General features: G+C 37.0%; 1 protein-coding gene across 1 annotated transcript in view; it reads left to right on the top strand.

The window, feature by feature from the left end:
* COL6A5 (collagen type VI alpha 5 chain) overlaps nucleotides 1-25,269 on the top strand; it is an 80,924-nt gene that overhangs the window by 42,318 nt on the left and 13,337 nt on the right. The window contains exons 24-36 of the mRNA XM_011385030.1: nucleotides 913-975; nucleotides 2,438-2,488; nucleotides 2,605-2,640; nucleotides 4,047-4,109; nucleotides 5,140-5,202; nucleotides 7,500-7,535; nucleotides 7,652-7,688; nucleotides 10,842-10,853; nucleotides 11,825-12,312; nucleotides 14,458-14,551; nucleotides 15,092-15,751; nucleotides 17,614-17,704; nucleotides 19,937-20,145. Of these exons, the coding sequence (XP_011383332.1) occupies nucleotides 913-975; nucleotides 2,438-2,488; nucleotides 2,605-2,640; nucleotides 4,047-4,109; nucleotides 5,140-5,202; nucleotides 7,500-7,535; nucleotides 7,652-7,688; nucleotides 10,842-10,853; nucleotides 11,825-12,312; nucleotides 14,458-14,551; nucleotides 15,092-15,751; nucleotides 17,614-17,704; nucleotides 19,937-20,145 (1,903 nt within the window). The remainder of the gene's footprint in view (nucleotides 1-912; nucleotides 976-2,437; nucleotides 2,489-2,604; nucleotides 2,641-4,046; nucleotides 4,110-5,139; nucleotides 5,203-7,499; nucleotides 7,536-7,651; nucleotides 7,689-10,841; nucleotides 10,854-11,824; nucleotides 12,313-14,457; nucleotides 14,552-15,091; nucleotides 15,752-17,613; nucleotides 17,705-19,936; nucleotides 20,146-25,269) is intronic.

Here is a 25,269-nt window from a genome sequence, read left to right as displayed (position 1 = left end):
TTGGCCTATTTGGAATCCCACCCCCTTGCTTAAAATTTTTCAGCAACTCCCTGTCCCAAAGCCAGCTTCGGGGGCCTGGGACCGGTGCGGTCACACAGGAGGCCTCGCTTAGAAAGGCCTCATGCTTGATTTAATACTCTCCTGTCACCATCTTGAAAGGCTTAAGATTTGAGCAAGAGACCTGTGCTTTCATTTTACACTGAACCCCACAAGTTATGTAGCTAGTCTTAATTTCCCCATGGCCTTTAGGAAAATCTCCAGACTTTAAAGTAGCTTAGAAGGCCCTTTGCTGTTAGACTCTGTTTAATTCTGAGGTTTTGTAGCTCCTCTTTCTCCTGCATGCTTGACCCCAGGCTTCGAACTAGTGCTTTCCCTCCCCCTGGATCATTCTCACTCCTCCTTTGATCCATTTTCCAGCTCACACAACTCATCTTTCAAGCCTCAGCATCCATGATCCTTTTTGTCAGGTAGCCAGCTTTGTAGCCCCACCAAATCTAATTGAAATTCTCCTTCTCTTTGCTGCCATAGTACCCTGAATTTTATCACCCAGGTTTGCCTGTCTAATTGTCTGTCTTTCCAACCAGGACGATACCTGTCATGTTCAACAGTTTATTTTCCACGACAGTAAATAATTGTTGGATGGGCAAATTAACAACTTTCCCTGGAGCACATTTTCCACTCTTTGCCTACTCCTTCAGTTCTTCTGTAACACTGAGTCCAGCCCTGAGTTGTGCTGATGTTTTCTGCTCACCTTTGGGGAAATCATTATTAGTTTCCAATACCCTATCTCCTTATTGGGCATTGAACCCTCACCGAGAACCCTAAGTCTACCCAACTGGTGGACAGAACTTCCTATGGTGGGAACTAGGTTTGGTTTTACCAAGCTAAAGCTCTTCTCATCTCATTTACTAGGGAGAACTTGGAATCCCTGGAGATCCTGGACCAGTGGGGCAAGCTGGACAGCGAGGAAAACAGGTGTGAGGTTTTAGGACTCTTACCCTTCCCCAGCTCCAAGTGCTGAGTTCCATCAGTCAAAGCACCTGGGGTAGTGTTTCATCTTCTGGGAAGATGCTGGGGTAGTGTTTCAGAACCTTCTGGGAACCTTCTGGGACATCTCTTTCACCCCCTGCAGCTCTCGTTCTGTAGCTAGTCTGTTAAAGTTAGGGAGAACAGTGAGAGAGAAGCGGGGCATGCAAAGAGGCTATAGAGGACTTTTCAATATACCGACAACCAATGTGGCCATATAGATGCATGTCAGTTGAAAAATGGCTTCACCTATTTCTCTTCCCTTCTTGGAAAACTCTAGAGCCACAAGAAGAGAGGAGTAGGGCCAAGAAAGGGGGCATCTGTTCCAGTGGCTCTGGCTGTACCAGGTTCTTGGTCCATGGAGCAGCTAATATAGGAACAATTTTTTTATTCATTTTAAAAAATAATGTTTATCATAATTGTTGTGCATGGGTATTATGGAAAACTTACCAAGCATAAAAGATGGAAAATGAGAAATAAAAAAAATTTTCCGCAATCCCACCATTTTGAGATACTTATCATTAACATTCTAGAGATACCAAAAAAAAAAAATTTCACTCTATTTTTCCCTGTTAACAATGTACCAGAGCATATTCCCATGTCATTATATTTTTCCCTCAACATCATTTTTAATAACTTCGAAATATTCTACTGAATGTATGTACTTTATTTCATTTGACTGATCTCTTATTATTGGATTTTTTAAATTTTTCACTGTCATAGACAGTGCAGAAGTGAACATTCTTGTACCTACCTAAATTTTTTTGAACAAAACCATAATTCATTTCTACACAACAATTTCTAGAAGTAGCACAACTAGGTCAAAGATTATGTATACAATTAAGGCTTGAACTCTATTGCAAAATGCCTTTAGGAAAATTCAAACAATATATGCGCCCATGTGTTATGCAGGAGAGAGCTTCCTTCTGGGCATCCCTACCAACAGTGGGTATTGTCACTTTCCTATTTTTATCTTTACCAATTTTATTTACCAAAAAAAAAAAAAAAAGGTATCACATTACTGTTTCAAATTGTATTTCTTTGGTTCCTAGTGAGGATAACGTTTTTCCATATGTCTATTGGCCATTTGTAATTTTTTAGAGGGGAATTCCTCACTCATGACCTCTGGACCAGCTCCTAATTTCTCAGACAAATAATAGCCACTGACTCCATAAGTTCTGAATGACTTATGCAATGTTTGAAGAGTAGAGCTGGCTAAAAAAGTACCAGGGCACATACCAGAAAGTGAGGAAACACAACAACAAGCATATTTCCAGAGTTCAAGGTCACTAATGAGGCCTTCTCCACCTGGAAGACCCCAGTGCTTCTCTCCTGGCATTATAATTTCCCCAGTATAAATTACAATTGATTTTCAATTTTAAGATATTGAAATAAACTGATATGTTCACAGGGAGATTACGGCATCCCAGGCTATGGTCACATGGGACGAAAAGGAGTAAAGGTAAATATGGAAAGCAATTATTTCGTTACTTGATGAACCTAAATAATAGAAGTAAAAATGGTCATACTGCAGAAGTGATATGTCGATTTGTTTATGTTCTTTGCTGAAAATTATAGGGTCCAAGAGGATTTCCTGGAGATATGGGGCAAAAGGTATTGTGCATGTGACCTTCTGTTGACATTACCATGATCTTAACCTTCTACTTGAGAACTGAGATAAGCTTGTAGATCTCAATGAAGCAAACAAATAAACAAATAAAAAACATAGCAGGGCAGTTGTTTTGCCTGGGCTTCGTGAAGAGAGGACCATCCTTAACTCCCATGAACATTTAAATTGGAAAAGATGGTCCTGTCCTTCATTGCCTGATGTGCCTTATCTTGAAACCCTAACTCTAGGTATCCTCTCAAGTTTAGTCCTTTGTCTTCTTCTTGATTTCTCTTCCTCGGTGATCTCATTCAAAACTTTTGGCTTCAGCTATTGCTATTTGTCATTCATATTTTGCAGCCTTTATTTCCTTTCACTTGAAAGATGACAATATTCTTCTTATTGATCTCCTACTTACAACTTCTTTCTGCTTCAGTTCATCCCAGACAGCACCGTCACTTCCAAAGCATAGCCTAATTACGTTACTCTCCTGACCAAACATCTTCCAGAATTACTCATCACCTACCAGACTGAAATCCATCTTCATGCTCTAGAACCAGACAGACCTTCCATTTCAATCAAAGTAGTTCTCATTATTATCTGTTTTATACACTGGAGTTATTTAATAAGATTACCTTTATTTAAAAATTGTCCTGTCTAGAAGAGCGTGGTCAACATATTTGATGCTCAAAATAAAATTCAAAATATGAGTTAAAAAAATAGTGTCTAATTAGGCAAATCAAATCGACTACAGGAAAATAGTCAATATTTGAACTCTTTTAAAAGTGCATTTTTAAAAAAGTGCTATTAATTGATGAATTACCAAAAGAGATTCTTTTCTTAGGTAGAGAAGTGTGCAAGAAAGGACTATATAAGTGACCGTTAGGACAAAAATTCTCATTGAAGAGGACTGATTTCCTAATTTACTGATAAAGGGAGAAAATTAGCACATTTCAATTTAGGAATAAATGTAAAATTAGCATATTGATAAATAAGTGTTAAAATTAGTTTCCCACCGAAGTCACAGAAAATATTTTTTACCTTCAATTTTTTTCAGAAATAATTCATAAATTTAGGAAGTAATTCATTATTTAGTATTTTATATAATCAATGCTCCATATGTTTTCCCTGATTTACAAGCATTTTTCTTTAGATATTTTTAGTGACTGAGTGGATAGCCATACATTGCTATTTATACATAAATATTTGTATTCTTAGAAAATTAAAAATAGTTTTTAGAATATCTAATTGTATCAGTGACTTAGTACCAAATGATAGATGACTTTCAGTGTTTATTATATAGTATCGTTATAAGATCAATTGGGTTTTGGATTGGAGATAATTATTTTTATTTTTTTATAGCAAATATTTTAACATTTGATTACACATTGATTTCTTATATTTGAATTTTCAGGGTGAAGTTGGCAATCCTGGAATTCCTGGGGGGCCCGGACCCAAAGGATTTAGGGGACTAAGAGTAAGTAATTCCAGAAATAATATATGCTTTTATGGAAGACTCTGGCTTTTATGTTGTAATAATAAGTGGAGATTATCAGTCCAAACCAAGGGCTTCTGAAATGTCACTTCCTAGATGTATGATCTTCAACACACCTTTTCAGAATCTCTATTTCTATAATACGAAAGTTGAACTTAATGACACCAAAGGTCATTTTCAACTCTAAAAGTCTAAGGTTCCATGACTCTGAACTATTATAAAGATTTACAAATTGATAACTGGCTGTTCCAAGGATTGTCAGTGCCTTCCGCTCTTTTCTTAGGCACATATGAAAGCCCAGAATATTAATCCTATGAGTGGAAATGAAGTTGACATTTTTCTGCTGTGTCTCTGAGGATTTTCTGACAATTCTACTATCTATAACCAAGGTCATCTGGGGTATTCATTTTAAAGAAGGCTGTTGAGATCTAATTAGCAAAGTACAGAATGGAATGCTATACTTATTTAAAAGCAAAATGCTGAGACAAGCGTTCTTTCATTTTAAAGTTTGAATGTAATGTCAGTAGTCATTATCTGTGGAAGAGATTCAATTCAACAGATACTTTCCATCTGGCTGGTAAATTTCATTAGCACCCAGACCCATCACCTTGAGGTATGGGAATGACACAGCCCACCCATATCCTCTTATGTACGTGGGCTATTATTTTTTGTATTTGATCCTTTGCAGATGGGAAATTTTTTATTAGATCTCTGTGTGTCTATTATATTTGCTTTTTATTTTTTTTTAGCACCAACCTAGCTTATGACTAATTTAAATTTAAATGTACTGCCAGTGCCAGAGCAAAGTATGTCACTGAATGAAGAGGCTAAGAGGGAAACGCATGTTTATCAATGATTAAGAATGGCTGTTTATATTACAAGTAATGAATTTATTTGACTTGAATTAATAGTTGCTTTCTTTAAAAGTATATTTTTAATTATAAAGTCACATTAAAACTGAGGTAGTCCCATGGAAGAGGAGGTGGAAGGTAATGCATATTTCTGTCTGCAGCTCCCTGGGGGCTTGAAAGGTATGGAGGGATCTCAAGGACTCCAAGGCCCTCCTGGACGAAGAGTAAGTATTCCCACATGTACTAAGTCACATACAGTATGCCGATTCCTAGGTTTCTAGGTTTAATGGAAAAGACACAGAGTTTAAAGTCAGAAACACTGGGTTCAAGACCAGATTCTGTTTCTTACTAGCTATGTGGCCTTGGGCCAGTTCCTGAGTCTCTCAGTTTACCTCTAAAATGGGAATGACATATCCCGTGCTAACCACCTCACAAAAGGTAGCCATGAGGATCAGATAATCCAAAGTGAATACTCTTTGTAAACTATACTGTCAAATGCAAATATTAGCTGTTACTGTTATTTTTTTACCGAAGTTTTAAAACAGGGATCGGTTGCATAAGCTTCGTAAAGGTGTCCCGACAAAGTTCTATCACACTAGACAAGCTGCTAGAGTTTCCCGAAGCCATTATTGTTGCCTACCTATCCTCAAAATTTAGACTGTAGAGAGATTTGGACATATACCTGCAACTTTCCACTATGATTCCATTATAAGAGAAATGTTAGCTCTGAAAGCATTTCCTGGCAGTCGAGCACATCTTCCTCTGATGAAATATTTGCATCTCTATTTTAGTTCCTCTCATGTTATTGTGATGATTTATTTACATGTCTCTCTCCCCTAATGAGCACAGTCAGGTAAGAACTAAATGTTGCCAGCACCTGTGTTTTGTGTAGGAGGCACAGGCAGCATTGTGTAAGAAGTGGAGAAACTGCTAATCTTGTCTGTGGATTGTGAATATTTTCTCACTACCTGGATGGATTCTTTAACTTGGGACTTCATAAAGAAAACAAAAAAAGTGGGTGTTTTGTGAACGACTGAATCCATAGTAAGATGAGAATTACCTACTTATAACGAGTATTCTGATACAATCTTTTCTTTCTTTCACATCAAAGAACTGGCAAATATTCTTAGTCGTGTGGGTAAAAATCTACTCTGTGAGCCAGTTTGGTCCAGTCTGGATTTATGTCCTGTCCAGATTCTGGAGCTCTCATTTGGAGGGTCCCAGATCTTCCTGGTCTTGTGTTCAGCCCTTGCCAATACAGTAGAATGTGGCTTCTTTGTCTCAGGCCCTCGATCCTCCGCCTCTGCTTAAAAACAAAGTTACTCTTAAATCTTTTAGGACCTACTCTACAGTTCTGATTCTCTGTTAAAATGTGGGCTGCCTATTTTATTTATTGGCCAGAAACTGTTTCTCTCTCTGTATTTGTGGCTGCGCATTTTCTTTTTTTTTTCTGTTTTCTGCCATAACTTGTAAAGGGAAGGTTATGACTCAGCATCATTTAGTGAGATGCATACTTTCCTGATTTGGGTCAGGAAGAAAATATTCCCCCATAGGTAGAATCATGAATACCACAAAATTTAGACTCTAGAGAGATTTGGCTACAATAGTTCTGGTTAATACCAGCAGCACACAGTGGGGCACCTCAGCACTCAGCAGACATTTAACTGAGTATTAGATGAATGGATGGACAGATACCCTGTTGTCATTTAGAAAAAAGATTCTTGTACTGCTATCCACAGTTGAGCAGCTGGGGAGCCAGTGATACTGTACTAATATGAACACGTAATAGCATTTTTTGAAGCCAGCATCCTAGCATTCATCAGTTGCCCAGAGGGATCCACATGCACAAACACTGCAAGAACGGCTGCCAAGGAGAAGCTGGTTCCTGATAAAAGGAAGGAGAAAAGAGCAAAGCTTAAGATGTCCAGGAAGGACTGCCTTTTTTCAGGAACCTTTCCTGATTAATCTCACTCAATTACTCCTTTGTTCTGTAATCTCTCAGCATTTATGAGCTTAATGTGTATGCTTTTCTTTTGTGTAATGCTCATTTAGCTACATAATTGTCTTTGGTTATTTCGCGTATGTAGAGGTTGTATGCTGCTACTTGCATTTTAAACACCTTGATTTGTAAGGTACCTTTAACTCTGGATTCTCTGTAAATCCTCTCCTTGGTGCCATGCTTTGGGAAATCTGCTGTTTACAATTTTAACTTTTCTAATGAGAAATGCCTTCTAAGTGTTATATCTTTAGTACAAATGTCTTTAAGAAATACTCTTCTTTCTTTACTTCTTACCTTAGGTAAATGATTCAGTTCACTCTGGGTAGATTTTAGTTTAATTGATCTAACACTGAAAAAAGTCTGTCCTCTTGATTTAAGTGGAGAAAGAGCGTTACAATCCACCAATTCACTGCTCTCTGCCAGCTGTGCCTTTAAGAAAGAAGGTCTTTTCCTTTGCTTTTGTTTTGACATTAAAGACTTCAATTCGCATACCAATAACTTGCTCTGATTTTATTTTCCTAGGGCCCTAAAGGCATGCCTGGGAAGCCTGTATATTCTGTAAGTATCTCCTTATTCATGAAAGAATACCCAGCCCGCCCACCGGCCAATAAATATAGCCAGTCACAGGTCACTGTGCTCATGTTTCTGTTCCCTCTCTCTGTTTTTATTGACAGCAATGTGATCTGATCCAGTTCATGCGGAACCATAGTCGTGAGTATCTATGTGTCATAGGACAAGTGCATCAGTGATTGGTGAGGGCACTTGGGACGAAGGCAGTGTGGGTGTGTGAATGAGGAGGTGGACTTCGCTGATGAAGAAGGCAGATGTGCCTTCTGTAGGAACAGCTCGCATCAAAGGTGGGAGGAAAAGGGGTGTAAGTAAGTGAGGCACACCTTAACTCATCTTAAATGTATAAGGTGCGATTCCTACAGCAAGAGAAAACATGCCTATGGGAAACAATTAGAGACCAACTCACATGGTGGGTGAATAAGCTGACACTTACACCAGTTATGTACAAAGGCCTGAGAGAGCATGAGGTTAAAGGGGTGAGCAGGGAGTTTCTGGTTAGTCGATTACTTACTTACTTAATGAAGGCTCCTTGGATGGAGCTAATTGAATCTGGCTATAAAGAAGTAATTGGGAGTGACAAAACAAGAGTTTCAGCAAAAGAATAAAACAGGAGTCAATAAACATTGTCTTTAATTATGAAGAAGGGGAGAATGAGGTAGAAAACTCCCAGTGACTCACTTCTGAAAATTTATTCTAAGGAAATAAAACAAAACAAGGAAAAAATTATAGATGATCTTTGAAATATTCATTAAAACAAAATAACTATACATTCAGACTCTTTACACTTATAGAATAATTAGGTTATGGTATATCATCTGATAAAATATTAGGCAGATATAGTTTTTATGAAGTCAGAATATGAAAAATATTGCCATTAAAAAGCAGAAAATTAAATTGAATCCTCGTTATTTTTACATGTAAATATATATATGTGCATATATATACATAGAAATATACTGGAGACAAAGGTAGAAAAATGTAACAACTTATTGTATTTGGGTGGTAGAATTTTAGGTGATTAGTCTTTCTTCATTTACATGTGGTTTATAATAATGCTTATACAATCACGATTAGAAGAATGCGAAATAGGAAAATTGGAAAGACTTTACTGAAGGGGACTGGATGAGAATGTAGTCATTGCAAGCATGTGGCAGATGGGGAGAGGCGTAGCTTAATAGCTTAGTATCACCACGGATCAGGAGGCGGAGGATTTGCGAAGGGAAATCAATTGGTAGGAAAACATGGTGACTTTAAACATTTTAGAGGTAGGCCCTAAATTAAAATAAAATACAGGCAGCTGATGAAATGGGACTGAAATCAAGGTGAAGACCAGGGTAGGAGACTCAGCTGTTGAAATCACTCAAGTGCTTTAGTCCTTAGAGCCACATGGATGGATGAAATTCCAAAGAATGAAACCAGAGAGACAGAAACCGAACCCCACGGGTTGAACCCAGGGAGACACTTTAGCAAAAAAGAGTGTGGCCAACGTATAGGAAATGGCATTGCAGAGATGAGGAAGTCCTGCCAAATGTGGGCAACTTGAAAAGAAGCAAGAAGAAAACAGTGACGAGAGAATTCAAAGGGAGTGAACCTTATGAAAGACATTGCTCGAGAGGCATAAGCGCTCTCCAGCATGGAGGAGGTGAGGACCAGGCCTGGGGCCACAGGGAGAGGGCAAAGGGAGAGCTATTGGAGGGGAGACGAATGTGCGGTCAGACGCGCTCAAAGTGGTGCTGGTCTTCTCAGGGACATCAAAGGAGACCAAAGGAGGTGAAGGGGCCGGGGAGGTAATGTCCTGCCCTGTGTAGAGTTTGGGATTTGAAAGCAGTTTTCCAACACTGAATGAAAGGAGGTAGCCAGGAAATGAAAAGGATGGGGGAGAGTGGGCAGGTTCTATAACCAGAAGGAGTGCTGATCAGTGAGCATGGAATTCTGGAATTCAGACCTTAGATGAGGAGTTGGGTGACGGGCCTTTAGAGCTAATTCAAATGGCCTCACTTCATAGATGACATCACCAAGGCCCTGTCAGGTTGGACCTGGTCTAACATTTTTGCTCTGTAGTCCTGCAGAAGTTCCCTGCCACACAGAGTTCAGGGCCCGGGTCCTGAGCTGGTGGCTCGGACCTTACGCCCGAAATAAAATAAAAGATCTAGGAGGCTGCAGGGGGAGTGGGGAGAGAGGAGGGTGGTCGAGAATAAAACAGGAGGACCCAAATGATTAGAGTTTTGGAGGGACAGGTATAAGTAAAGAAGATTCTTAGGAAAAATAAGTTTAAGAAGAAACATACTGAAAGAGGTCAACTAGTTTCCTCAAAGTCACCCAGCTTTATTAGATTCAAACCCAGACATGTGTATCTATTTCCAGAGCCTGCGCTTCTAGCCTCAAAGTTGGGTCGGAGGTTAACAAAGTTCTCTGTCAGAAAAAAAGGGATCTATTTCAGGCCTTGAGATGCACAGGCTAATGACAAAAGATGTTAATAGGGTCGATGTGAGGGGAGCATGTGCTGTGGGACAGCAGGATGGAAGCCAATTTGTTGTCGGCGCTAATAAATCTTTCATTATATTGAAGTGACTCATTTGCTTCCTAGGAATTTAGTAAAATGAGCATAGAAATTGTCAGGCCTGTGCTTTTTTAAAGATTTGCTGACATTTCCCCTACTTCATCTGACAGAGTAAATCCCTTAGAGAAACCAGATGCTATTTTGCTCAAGAGAAATCTTTGGCGAGATTTCCTCCTCTCTCTAGATATGGAGATCACTCAAACGCAGGAGCTGTGTTTACTCTTTAGCAAAGACAGTTTATTTGGAAATCCTCACAGTTCTGTAGGAAAATAGAGGTTCCCAAGATATTCATCAGGGAAGAAAATAAAACCCCATATTTTAGCCTCGCCTTGCTGAAGGACTCTCAGAAGGCTACAAGAGGAGAGACAAAACAAATTGAATTTTAGTTATCTTGCCTTTGGATCAGAGGCTCATCTATTCTGCTTCTAAGACAAGAGATCAGTGTTTCAGATCTCAACCAAAATTCTGCTAATTTACTGCCCATGACTCGCAGGGAGAAAGGGTCAGGAAGGTTCACAGATTAATAAAATTCTGTGTGTATCTTCCTTAATCCTTGAGCCTTAGCTCCCTGTAACTTAGGCATTAGTCAGTTACATTCACGTGCACTTAGAATCAAACAAAATATTAGGCTTTGTTGAAATTTTTTGTTTTGGATTATTTTTAGTGTGTGTTCCAAAAATGTAACTGACTCTTCTGTCTCTTTTTTTCTCTCTCTCTCTCTCTCTTTTTTAAAGCTTGTTGGAAAGGTGAGTATTCTTACCATGCTGTGTTTTTTGCCAAAATAAATACTGTGTTCTGACTAAACCAATTTGAAAGAAAGCCTCACCCTCCATGGAAAAAAAGGACTTCTTCCTTCTACGTAGACACTTCTGTCTTTTGATTTTAACTACAACTGTCAATTTCATGTTTCAACCTGACTATAAACTGGTGACTCCCAGCCCCAGCCCCTTCACACTGTTCTTTCTAAGTCTTGTCAGTTTACAGCTCAAATTCTTCACAGTGTAGATCCTGTGTTGCTGGGGGATTCAGTGACAGGGCTCTCTGACTGACCACATTCTGTTTGTCTGCTGTTTGACCCCATGGACACCAGCTTCTTGGACGGGCAATGTTTCCTTTCCCTGTTCTGACCCACATTCATACCTTTCATCTCATCAAGTGCCTGCCACTCATCCGCCTGACTCTGAGATAGTCACCCCAAGGCCTAGACTGTAATTGGCGTTGCGCGGTGTGTTAGATCCTTTGGATGACATTTTCGTTGCAGCTGGTCATATCAACTCTAGGGGCTCCTGGTCTCCTAGAGGCTTGCTGAAGTAGACCCACAGGATCTTTGAGCTTATCCCAAAGGATGGAGCCTTTCACTTTAATTCTGAAACAAACAAAACAAAACGAAACAAAAAAACTTTGTCCATGTAAGTGCCCTATAAAACTTGATGGATTTGAATTGAATCTACCAGGGACTCTGCTGGGCACTAGGGAAGCGAGGCTGTGAAGTCTGTACTTTACATAGCCAAATATTAATGCTCCATCTTTATGCAGCACCTTCAACAAAGCAGATTCCTTTCCTTCCTTTACATGTGAGTACCTCTAGTTCTAGAGCTGTATGTAACACTTGCATTTTCCTAGACCTTGGTGTGAACCAACCTCATTGGAGTAAGGGATGTGGGAAAGGTTTTCAATGCAGTGAATAACTTAATACTTCTGCTTTTCATTTTTGTAGAAAAGTGTCCAGTGTATCCGACAGAGCTGGTATTTGCGTTGGACCAGTCCTACGGTACCACAGAGCAGAGATTTAATGAAATGAGGGACATCATCATTTCTGTTGTCAAAGACCTTAACATCAGGGAAAATAATTGCCCTGTGGGAGCAAGAGTTCTTGTTGCTTCCTATGACTCAGACACCAGCTACCTCATCCGTTGGTCTGACTACCATAGCAAGAAAAAACTCCTCCAGCTTCTTTCTCAAATAAAATATCAAATCCCTACAAAAGCCCAAGACATTGGTAACGTGATGAGGTTTGTAGCCCGGAACATTTTCAAGCGGACATATGCAGGAGCCAATGTGAAGAGAGTTGCTGTGTTTTTTAGCAATGGACAAGCAACCAGTAGGTCATCCATCATCGCAGCCACCATGGAGCTTAGTGCCCTGGATATCAGCCCAGCAGTCTTTGCTTTTAATGAAAGGGCTTTCCTTGATGAGACTTTTGGGGTAAGATCCCTTGGCAACTTCTTCATTTTTAAGATAGTGATACTGACAGGGTGGCAATAGTAAGGAGTAGGGAGAGATATGGGGCCTCTTGAGCGCTTTTGCAGTTTTTGCTGCTGTGTTGTTGCCAGGGTCCATGAAATCTAATATCTAATAATAACAGTAGGCAATAATAATAGCAGCCACATTCGCTCAGCTTCTGCTCTGTGCCAGCACTGTTCCTACGTACTCATACATTATCACAACCCTCTGAAGTCAATGCAGTTATCTCCCTTTGAAAATGAGGTAACTGAGGCCCAGAGAGCTTGAGTGATTCTCCAGTTTTGTACAGCTACTAAATGGCTAAATCAAGTTTCAAACTCTGTTCTGTCTGTTAGGGCTTATGAATATGGTGCTCTACCAGATTTCTGCAGATCTGTTTCTCAAATCTATCACCTGCTCACTGCATCTCATTGAACAACTGGTCTTAACCTTTGAGGGATGAAGTTTAGGGGATCTTCGAACTCCTAATGTGTAAAATGTTTGATGAGTATGAACATTTTCCCCAAGAGTAGTTCCTTTCCTGTTGGATCCACAGATTTTTATGGGATCTATGCTTCCCTCTCCCTCCCCTAAAACTGAAGAACCTCTCCATCTGCTGTTCTACTATTTTTAAATATATTAAGTTTATCCATGAAATACATGTTTCTGGAGCTGTATGAAGCCATCATGTCATCCAAGAGATTATAAAGGTTTATTTTCATATAAATACATTTCTACTATAAAAAGGAAAATAATGAAAAGAATCAGCATTCTAACATATCCAAGAATTTTTTTTTTTTTAGAAATAGGAGCCACAGGGAGAGTCATAATCAATCCTGATAGAAAGGACTATAGGAAGTCAACTGTTTTTCCTTCTAAAAATATTACCTCCCAACATACTAGATTATTTATTTGTTATATTATATGTCCCCTTTCTGAATGTAAGGTACAGATTTTATCTGCTTTGTTCATTTCTGTATCCCTAGCACACAGAACAGTACCTATAACATTGTGGGCATTCAGTAAATATTTTTTGAATGAATGAATGAAGAACGTGTGGTTTAATCCTGTGAACAAACTTCCTTGATTTATCAAAGCATCATTTTGACCAATAAGGTCAAATACAAAATAACACCCAAAGCATCCAATTTCATAAAAAGTAGCGAATAGGAATATAGTAAATACTTTCTAAGCATAAGGCTGGAATGATTATAAATATTTCCAAATGCTCACTCAGTACTTTACAGAAAAACAGGTGTGGTTTTCCTAATCCTTTAATTTCCCATGGGAGAAGGAGGAAAAGCATGAGCATCTTTGTGGACTGAGAGATATCTTCATCACTACCCGGGAATGGTAGACTTCTTTCATTGTAACAAAAGCTTCCGTCTTGTATAGTGCCTCACACAGTAGTGCCCAATAAACAGTTATTGACCCACTGAATGATTGAATGAATGAATTATTGCTTTATATTGCCCATTTCAGTGAATATTAAAGCAAAAATGAAACAGACAAAATCAGGCAGTGAACTACCAAGAATTTTGAATAGATGTACTACTCTGTCTACTGCCTTTTGAAATAGACTTTTATTTGGAATTTGTGATTGGGAAGTCCACTGGACATCTGAAAGGCATGCCTTCTTCTAGATACAGTGATCGGGGTGGAAATAACTGGAGTCACTACTTAAAGAGGCCAAAAAAACTTGTGAATGTAAAATTCCTATAGAACCCAACTTCAGAAGCTGATGTGTGGTACGTAGCTGGTGCATAGTCATAAGCATGTAAAAATTCAATACAGAAATGCAAGATTGGAAAAAAGTGAGGTTTTAATACTTGCCCCATTGGATGAATCTGGTAGGCATCTTGTGACGGTTTTCTCATTATAAAATAGGGATGCTGATACCTGTTTTATATCCTTCTTTGCATGATGTTTAGGATAAAAGGGGGATAGTGTGTGTGTGTGTGTGTGTGTGTGTGTGTGTATAAAGATGCACTGAATAGAACAAAGGGCTATAATACAAGGTAATAATCATTAGGTGTTTTTTCAACTAGTCCTTAAAGTGGGTGCACAGTGGCTTCCTGATAATGACTAAAGATGAGCAAATGAGCATGTTTTTCTTTTTCAATACAGTTTGACGACACTGGCACATTTCAAGTGATTCCAGTGCCTTCAGATGGAGACTATGAACCGTTAGAAAGACTTCAACGCTGTACCCTTTGCTATGGTAAGACCAATGAGAAGAATTTATTGTGCTGAAACAATTAAATGCCTTCTGGGTGAGTTACTAAATCTGGCTTTATCAGAGATTTATATTCTCAATTATAGATTCTATTTTAAGGTTTCTAGTTTTCCAACACTATATATCGGGGTTTCAATCTCTGTTTGTAATGTATGGAACATCCATAGAATGTGAAAATTGATTTAGAAGATTATCCCAATTGTGGTTTTTCTTGGGAACAATTTGGTAGCTTGCATTAATACGGAAAATATTTTCTAAATGACTTTGGACATGACTTGTAGACTTCAAGTATGTATGCTACCTACATTTGCTTTTAAAAGACCTTCCTATATTGCCTGCTAGTGGCCCCAGAAATGTTGGGACATTGAAAATTCCTCATTAATTTAAATGATGTGAGGTTGTAGAGATATTGATCAGATTATTCATTCTTGGTAATCAGTCACTAAATCTCTTGAAGAAGATCTCCAAAAACTGTCTGGTTGTGCCAACATTGAATCAATGATGAATCTCTCTCTATATTTTCAGATAAATGTTTTCCAAATGTTTGCATCAAAGAGGTTCTTGTACCTGAAAATTCACACATGGATATAGCCTTCCTTTTAGACAATTCTCGGAATATAGCAAATGATGAGTTTAAGGCTGTGAAAGACTTGGTGAGCTCAATGCTGGACAACTTCAACATTGCTTCAGACCCTTTAATCTCAGACTCTGGTGATAGAATTGCCTTGTTGAGCTATTCTCCTTGGGATAGTTCCAGGAGAAAGATAGATGTGGTTAAAACAGAGTTTGCATTTACAACTTATGACAATCTAGCTGTAATGAAGAGCCACATTCAGAATTCCCTTCAACAGCTAAATGGAGAAGCCACCATTGGCCATGCCCTACTGTGGATCATGGAGAATCTCTTCCCAGGAACAGCCAACCTGAGAAAACACAAGGTCATCTTTGTGGTCTCAGCTGGAGAAAATCGTGAGAGACAGGAATTCTTAAAGAAGATGGCTCTGAGGGCCAAGTGCCAAGGCTATGTCATATTTGTGATTTCCCTGGGTTCTACACATAAGGACGACATGGAAGAGTTAGCCAGCTACCCACTTGATCACCATCTGATACAACTTGGGAGAATTCATAAACCAGATTTGGATTATATTGTGAAGTTTTTAAAGCCATTTGTGTACTCAATCAGACGTAAGTCATAATTTTGTTTTTCCTCTTTGTTTTAATAAATTAGTGTTTGTTAATAGTGTTAATAACTTACAAAATGATCCTCCCGATAAGTCTAGTGCCTACCTGGCACCATACATAGTTATTACAATGTTATTGACTATATTCTCTATGTTGTACTTTACACCCCATGACTATTTTGTTACTACCAATTTGTACTTCTTAGTCCCTTCACCTTGTTCACCCAGCCACACCCCCCAAACTCCATCTCATCCAGCAATTGTCAATTTGTTCTCTGTATCTATGAGTCTATTTTTGTTTTGTTTGTTCATTTATTTTGTTCTTTAGATTCTACATATAAGTGAAATCATATGGTATTTGTCTTTGTCTGTCTGACTTACTTCACTTAGCATAGTCCCTCTAGGTCCATCCATGTCATTGCAAATGGTAAGATTTCATTCTTTTTATGGCCAAGTAATAATATTCCATTATATAAATATATAAATATTTAAATATCTATATTTATATTACCTCTTCTTTGTCCAATGATCTATTGATGGACACTTAGGTGGCTTTCGTATCTTGGCTATTGTAAAAAATGCTGCAATGAACATTATGGATGCATATGTCTTTTCAAATTAGTGTTTTGAATTTCTTTGGATAAATGCCCAAAAGTGCAATTGCTGGGTTATAAGATAGTTCTAGTTTTAATTTTTTTAAGGAACCTCTGTTTTCCAGTGGTTGCATCAATTTACGATTCCACCAACAATGCACAAGGGTTCCCTTTTCTCCACACTCTCACCAACAATTGTTGTTTATCGATTTATTGAGAATAGCCATTGTGACAGGTGTGAAGTGATAGCTCATTGTGGTTTTTGCATTTCTCTGGTGATTAGTAATGTTAAGTATCTTTTCACATAGATCTTGCTTACTTTTGATTTTCACCTGAGCAATGTTATTCAATACATCCAATTCACTGCTTTCCCCTAACCACTTGTTTAGGAGTTAAAAAACTCCTAATACTTCTGGGATATTTTCCAAACTAGTGACACCACTTCTACAAGTTTTGATGCTGGCCTGTTTGCTGTTCCCACAAGCACAGACAATAACAACTGTATCGCAGTTCTTGCCTCACTAATAGCAACTGTCAAGTGTAATTAATTAGAAAGCATAGTCTCATTTTAGAGCAATGGAAGAAAATGCTCATCTTAGAACCAGAGAAATATGATTATTATAAAACTATTAATATTTTCTGAAATATTTTCATGGAGTCTTGGATTATTCAATGGTCAACAGTTTCCTTTAACTACAAACTATTTGTTTTCCTGCATGAGAGGTAAAATGATATACATCTCAATATTTCAAAGCTTATAGAACAGCAGTGGGAAGGAGGTGGAGAGATTTACTCAGGTCAGTAAGCTAAAACCCTTTCAGTGATTCTTTTCCTCCTAGAAAATCAGTGTTAATTGGTGCAGAAGCAGAGAAATAGCATCATGCAATAAAATATTACCTTTTCTATATTTAATTCGTTAGCATAAGTGTGAGTAAGAAAGCTTTATAAGAGTCAATAAAATTTCCCTTAGATTTTGTTAGCCTGAGCATATGGAAATCATGAGTCTCTTCGCCTCATAATTAACCCTTAAATGAACAATTTGAGGAGGTCTGTTTGCCTGACGCTGGAAATTCTTTGGCCACAAAACACTCTAAAATCAAGTTTTGAATGCTATTTCGAATTGCTACTATTTTCTTTTTTAACCCCAACCAAATTTTGCTGAAATATTTTAGTCACATTTATTGTTTCAAGAAGATTCCTGTCGGAATTCTCTTTACCTAGCAAATGCAATTTCTAGTTTAAAAACCTAACTATAACTTTGCTCTCTCAATAGGAGGATTCAATCAGTATCCACCACCGATGCTGGAGAATGCCTGTAGACTCATCAATTCAGAAATAGAGGATCATCAAAATTACGATCTCCTGTGAGTTGGAAAGCTCTTATATTTACAAATGACTGTGAATGGACTGATGGGTGTATAACTGGCCAATGGCAGGTTATTAGGCTGAGGAAGCTAATAAGGTCTCTGAAGTAATGGCTCTTCATGTATTCCATTTTCTGTAATAGAAGTTACACATCGAGAATGCTTTCTGGATTGATGTTTTTAAAACATCTACATAAGCTTTATTACAATTTGCCTTGAAATTCATGGTTTCCTCAGTAGTTCCCAGAATAGAATCCACAATTTAACTCAACTGACCTCAACTTCATTTCACATTTTTCCCCACCGTAAATGCTGAGTTTTGGCTATACCGGACTCTTGTCTGCCTTGTGTGAACTGTTGATTCACCCTCCTGGGCCTCTGGTCTTGCTGCCTGGGACCCTGTTCTTTCCAGTGAAAGCCTACCCATCTTTCATGGCTCTGATTGAAATTGTCTCCTTTTCAAAGCCCATCTTTATTCTCAGTCAAAATCTACAGTTCTTCCTTTTTTTTTTTTTTTTTTTTTTGGTACTTTTTTTTATACCTCTGCTGAGGCACTTATTACAATTTATTCCAGTGTCTTGTGTCACTGAAGTCTGGGCTGCACGATTCATTGTTTCATCCCCAACATGTAGCATAAAAGACCCCTCAATATAATTGCCATATAAATAATTTTCCTAAACCTTGTGTCCTAAATACAAATATAAATAATTAATCTAAATGAATCTTGAACTTCAAACAGAATGAGAACGGCCCATTTGACCGCTCTGTGCTTCTCTCTATACTTCCCTTAGCATGAATCCCTGACTGTAGCCCTGTGAAAGCCCAAATTTAGGGCCATAATTATTCTATCCTCTCAGATTGCAATTAAACAAAGAGCTTCTCAGAACAGATAAAGTCCTCTTACATATATCGAGAAGCAAAATGGCAAGATCGATGTTCCTCAAAATTCATGCAAGTACATGTTCCTCTAATGTCAGATTTCATTTACTGGGTAGTTAGCAAGGAAGTGTCAAACAGCCAATACCTTCTGAAGACATTATGACACTAATGTCGTATGCAGCAGCCTTTCTCAACATTGAATGCTATTAACTCACTTAAAGGAAAATCAATTCTTATGGAACTGCAGACAACATAGTATAATGTTATTTAAACGTGTGCAAACATAAATCTAGCTGTAAATACCATATGCTTATAGTTCTTATGCAACTCTCAGACCCAAACAAATGCGTGCATCAAATCCAAGCAAGCTCAGTAAGACACAAATTTAAAACACTAATTTAATGTAATGGATATTCTGCTCTACCAAAATAAAATTCCTGAAAACTGGAAAAATATGGTGCATAATGTTAAAATATGTAAAATACGATGCACGCTGCAGAGGTGCATCTGCTTTCAGCTTGCCTGCTTTGTTACATGGTGACTTGATTCCTCATCACTTATCTTCACCTGCACTACTGCACAGAGATCATTCATGCTGTGTGTCATGATATTGTTTTACTTTTACTTGGTGTGAATGTATTATGTATTATGTTTGACTTTTTTTCCTTTCTTCATTAACTCTCAACAGTTAAAGTAGTACCAGTGGGTGCCAAATACCAGTATCAAATACAAATGTAAACATGAACATTGAAATTGCATAAAATTGCTTGAGTAGAATAAAAATAAGAATAAACTTCTATTGAATATGTTTTCTGTCATCATCTAAATAAAAACACAATATTCTCAAATTATCATAGAGAACTCTCAAGTGCCTAAGAATGTAAATGTAGACACAATTTTAAGAGGTATGTTGTCAATGAGATGTATTTTGTACGGTCTTATTTTTCTTAGAGCAATCTTGGTAAGTTAAATGACTATTTTCTATAATTTCTATGATGATTGATATCAGTCTGAGATATATTATTTGGTTGTTCCAAATAACCTATGAATACTCATTTATCTATTTTCTCATTTATCTAAAACTCTGTGGCAAATCAGACTTAGTTTATTCCAGACTTAGTTTATTCATAGGCTATAAGTAAATGGGGAAAGGGAGAGGATAAATTTAATTTATCAGCTTATACTTTTTAAATAATAAGTATAACGAATCTTCATGAATTATTTGTTTGAAATGAAGTTTTTTTACCACTCATTTTTCTTATAAGAAATAATTATATTAAGTTCTTGAAATCCTTTCTTTACATTTCCCAAAGCTATCTAGATTCACCTAAAACTTTCCTTTTTATCTTCTAGGTTTACTAATGAACCACATGAGATCTCTTCAGGAGAGAACAGCTTTGTTAGCCAGGAATTAAATGCTGGGAGAGACTCATCTTTCGTTTTTGAGGACAATGGAAGTGACCATTTGGTTTACATTCCAAGCCAAATGTTCATGCCACCATTATTAATGACTAAATATGAAAAAGATCAGAATTCTGAAGAAATTGCAAGTCTCATTTCTGGTAAGGAAATGAAAAGTTACAATAGAAATTTTTAGATCACTGGGTCCTTGTCCTAACACTTAATAGAGACTTAAATACATTAAGGCTGGTATCTAAAGCAACTTTTTTCAAGTTCAAGATGGTAGCTGCAACTACTTTTTAAATAGAAAGTGAAGATTTAAATGGTGACAAATACCACTAAAGAAATCACTCATATAAGCTCTAAGAAATGTCCCTGATATTCTTATCAAATTTGAGATTTCTCTAGATTCCACATCTTAGGTTAGTATGATATAGAACGAGGTAGGATAGAGAACATCAGAGCAAAGGAGAGATTAAAATGACTTTAAAAGTTGGCCTTGCTAGAGGTCCAGAATTTGTAATTATATGAGAAGATATGTTATTTTTGAGATACCTAGAAATGATAAAGCATAAACTCCCCCACTGCCTACTCTATACATGCAAATGGCAAAGCAGTAATAACTTTTGTCAGGATTTAGTAGTTTCAAACAAATCAGATACATAGGACTTTTGTCCGTATTTTCATTTAAAAAAATGACATTCTGAACAGACTACTCAGACATTCCATCTATGCTTCTAGAGTCTCCCAAAATGCTCACTTGGCCAGAAAGCCAGCATCTAAAGTGTTATGTCATAAGTATCATGTGTGTTGTTAGAATTTACATGTTTAAAAGAAAAAGGGGCCAATTTCATGCCTATTATTCATTAAAATGAATAATAGTTATTCTTAGTAGCTTCCTTAGATAAATAATTTTTTTCCTTAGATTCAACATTCATGTTCCTACATTGAATCCTTTATTTCTATAACATAAATATTTGAACTTTAAAACAGCTGAACTTTCCATAAAGGAATAAATTTCCATAAAAGAAACTAGAATTAAGAATAAAAAAGTCAATCATTAGTTGAAAATAAGGCTTAAAAAGAGATAATGCAGTAAAATTGAGTATATGTAGTACCATGGCATCAAGGCATTCAAATGTGTATGTATGTATTTTTTTTTTATTGTGTATTGGGATAATGTTGGTTAATACAATTATATAATTTTCAGGTGTACATTATAATTTGACATCTGTATATTCTATTGTGTATTTACCACCCAAAGTCCAGTTTCCTTCAGCTACCATATATTTGATCTCCTTTACCCACTTCACCCTCTCCCTACCCCCCTATATTTGACCCCTTTTACCCCGCCTACCTCCCCTCTCCTTCCCCAATCCCTACCCTTTGGTAACCACTAGTCTATAGTCCATGTCCATGAGTCTTTGTTTGTTTGTCCTGTTCATTTATTGCTTTTAGGTTTAAATCCCACATATAAGTGCTGTCATGTGATTTTCAACTTTTTCTGTCTGGTTTATTTCGCTTAGTATGATTATTTCAAGGTTCATCCATGTTGTTGCAAATGGCAGTATTTCATTTCTTCTTATGGCTGACCATATGATCCAGCAATCCCTCTGCTGGGTATTTACCCCAAATGTGTATATTTTTAGTTAAAACAAGTTTTTTATTGTCAGATATACATAGCTTAAAGAGGAGAATACAATATTTGTTCTTTTTAATAGATGTAGTTAATTTTTTTGAGTTTTTAATCATATGGGAGTAACAACAGTCCTCAAGGAACAAGAATTTATTATGTTTTGGTTTACAAAGAAGAAAAAGAGTTGTTTGGGCAGTGTTAGAATAGCAAACTGTCATTTGTGATATTTTGTTAGAGGTAAACATTTTAAAGTCTAATAATTTAAAAGTGTGAATCTTTTTAGGAAACACAGATATGACTGAATATTTAAGAAAGAAAAAAACTCATCTTTGCAACCATCTTTAATGACCATTTTTCAGTGATAATAGACTTTTCATTTGGTTTTTCAGATGTCTTAGAATTAAGATGCTAATAACTAGTGAAAGGTCCAATCTGGCTGAAGAAATAATTGTACATGGCTGTACAATTATTTGTACATGGCTGTACAATTTACTTTTTAATAGAAAAAAACGTAACTCGTTAGTTACCCCTACCCCACCCAATTTCTCCTGGAGTGGGCTGAAGTGTGCCGAGAGTTCTGTGGAGGATTATGTCAGGTTATGATAACCTGGAAACAGTGAGTCTCAGACCTAGGGATAATATGTACTTTTTATCCTTTAAAATAAATCTGATTCTCAGATCATAAGTATTGTCTAGAGACTTTGTGCTATTCCTTTTTTTTTTTCTTTATCCAATTGCCAAAACCTGCTGAGAACTTTCCATATCAAGTGTCATCCTCATGGAGAGTAAATTGTGTTTCAGATGTTTTATTCAGGTGCTAAGAGATGAGCTTTGATAAGTTCCAGATGTATTGCACAAATAAAAGGTTGATAATATTCATAAGTACCTCCATATGCTATGCTTGTTACTGGTTCATAATATGATTCTTATAGCTGATCTTTCTGCCCTTGAACTGAGAGACTTGGGGGAAAGTCAGGAATCTGAACCATTTAAGAAATTTAAGAAGTTCTCAGAATCCTGTGGGCTGGTGATGAGTTGTATATATCACCTTCTGTCACAAGAAACACAACTACTATTTCTCTACCTGTGCCTTTCTCTCTGCTTCTTACCTGCTCTGACTTTCAAGTTCATCTTCAATGTCATCACCTTTCCTGGCCCCCTCCACTTCTTACAGCAGCTCAAGGATAATCTATATCAAAAGCCTGTTTCCAAAGAGTTCCAAGTAAACTGGGCTATAATTTTATTTTACTCATCCAAGACCACTGAGCATCCATCCATCCATCCATCCAGCCAGCCAGCCATCCGTCCATCCAGCCAGCCAGCCAGCCAATATCTAAGAAAACACTTTTTAAGATCCAAATACAATGTATAGAGATTATTTAGAGATACTATCATGTATTTTCACTGCAACATCTGCAACATAAGAATTCCTTAGAAATTCGATCCCTCCTAATTACTTACCATTAAAATACACATAATTCTTTGGAAAATGGGTGATTTGATTCTAATTAGATTGCAACTGTTGACTCAGTGTTTAAAATATATTTAGTCTACTTTCAAGATTAAAGAAGGACAGGATAATTTGTAATGAATGTTAAATATTAACCCGAAATCAGCCTCAGGCTCACTCAAAACTTTAAGCAGTTCCAGGCCTTAGGATAATGTCAACTGATATTCTTTCAAATGAATTTCATTGAAAATGAGAAGCAACACTCTCCTTTTCAATGAAACTGTAATTGAGCTCAAGGGAGTATGCACAGTCTTTGTTTTATATTTAGTATTTTTTCTAAATGTATTTATTTTAATCAATTTCTGATCTACAAATTAGGTCTCTTTTTTTAAAGCAAATATGTCATTTGATTATGAATCAATCATAAAGTATTAAAGCTGGAAAGGTATTTAGTGATCACTTCTTACAAACCGACCTGGAGGCAATTCCACTCTACACTTTTCTATGAGACACATTGCAATGTCTGGAGACATTTTTTTTTTTTATTGTCACAGCTAGAAGATGCTACTGGCATCTAGTGGATAGAGACCGAGGATGCTGCTAAACATTCCACAGTGCACAAGCCATCCTCCTCACAACAAAGAATGATCCAGTTAAACTGTCCGTAGTTAGAGAAACCCTGTGTTAGAAAAAACTTCATGCCCCTGCAGTCATGGAGCTAGAAGATTCAGTAGAGGTACACATGGTTCCTGTATCTTGTCTATTGTTACCCTCAGGATTCTGCTAATTTTTCAAAAGCTATAAAGGTACTGTGCTACCATATAAACTTTTAATACAAAGGGTCTCAAATCAAACAATTTAGCAAGTTGAACTACTTATAGTGTGGAATATATTCTTTGTTTTTTCCATAGACATATAGTTTTAAATAGTTTTAGTCAATTGCGTATCCTGCTTTTCACATAATATTATGTCATAGATTTTACATATTGCTGCAAGCTTCCTACTGATTTTTTTGAGTCTTCATAATGATACTTTCAATGAGTGATTGTACTTAACTACCTCTTGTACACTTAGCTTGCTTCTAATTTGGCTATCATGTAGCAAACTTGAATATATATCTTTACTTCAGCTAATTTTCAATCCGCACTGGAATTAAATGCAGCTTCTGAGTCACCCATGAAACATCAGCTGAATGTTCTGCTTTCATATCACTGCATATTCTAAAGAGATCATAACTGAATTATGGTCAAGTCTAAATTTTAATGACATGTTTCATGAACTCTTTAGGCAATCTCAACTATCTTGATGCTCCTTAGAGAATAAGATGAGTCCCCTACTCAATTTAAACTGTATATAGAGGTTATTGCATTTATTTCTGCTTGAGAATTTATTATATTGGGTTTTCTTGGGAAGGCAGTGGATCTTAGGATTTTTGCTCTACTTTTCCACTTCAGGAACACTTCTCTGTCTGCTAATATAAAAATAACCTAAAGGTTTTAATGAAAGTGACATTTTGTCACATTCATATGTTTTTCTACCTTACTTTAAAAAACATGCAAATTAGTTCGGGGAGAAGGGTACAAAGAAATCACTTGACTGCGAGCCTCTGACATAATTGATTCCTCAATATAGTGAGAATGCATAGCCCTGATTTTATTTGTAACAATCGGAGTCACATGGTCATTCCAGAATTATTACATATTGATAGTGTACTGATTATATGGTATTTATAGCTATAATTTAATAGCAAACACAATTTTCATGCTGCAGGTGGCTATTAAAATCATAGGAATCAGGAAAATTAGATTGATGTGGGCTTCAGTGGCTGCCTGAATTCCTGAATTCCTTGTGGTAAAATATATGCCAGGTTATTTTTTGTTCTCAGACTCTATACTTAGGGAACCCATGAAAAACTTGGAATGTCCTAAATAGCTGTCACAAAGATACAATTCAATTTATGTTCTAAAAAATTCATTATTTTGTAGTTTCCTCTCCTCCAAACACTCCCATGTCTTCCTTTCTTTCTCTCCAACCCGTAGTAGTCCTGCCACGATGTTCAGATTTTATCGGCTTCATATTTGACATAACGTTCTGAAAATATTATGACTATGGTTTACTAGTTTTATTATTAAATCAAAACATAGCCATATTTTATCATCTTAATAGTCTTATTGCGTAGGTTAGCTTCTTTTGGTATTT

This window comes from Pteropus vampyrus, unplaced genomic scaffold, assembly GCF_000151845.1.
Source record: "Pteropus vampyrus isolate Shadow unplaced genomic scaffold, Pvam_2.0 Scaffold1, whole genome shotgun sequence".
In the NCBI taxonomy this organism is placed as follows: Eukaryota; Metazoa; Chordata; class Mammalia; order Chiroptera; family Pteropodidae; genus Pteropus; species Pteropus vampyrus.
The sequence above is the reverse complement of the archived record's forward strand: the minus strand, read 5'-3'. Positions and strand labels throughout refer to the sequence as shown.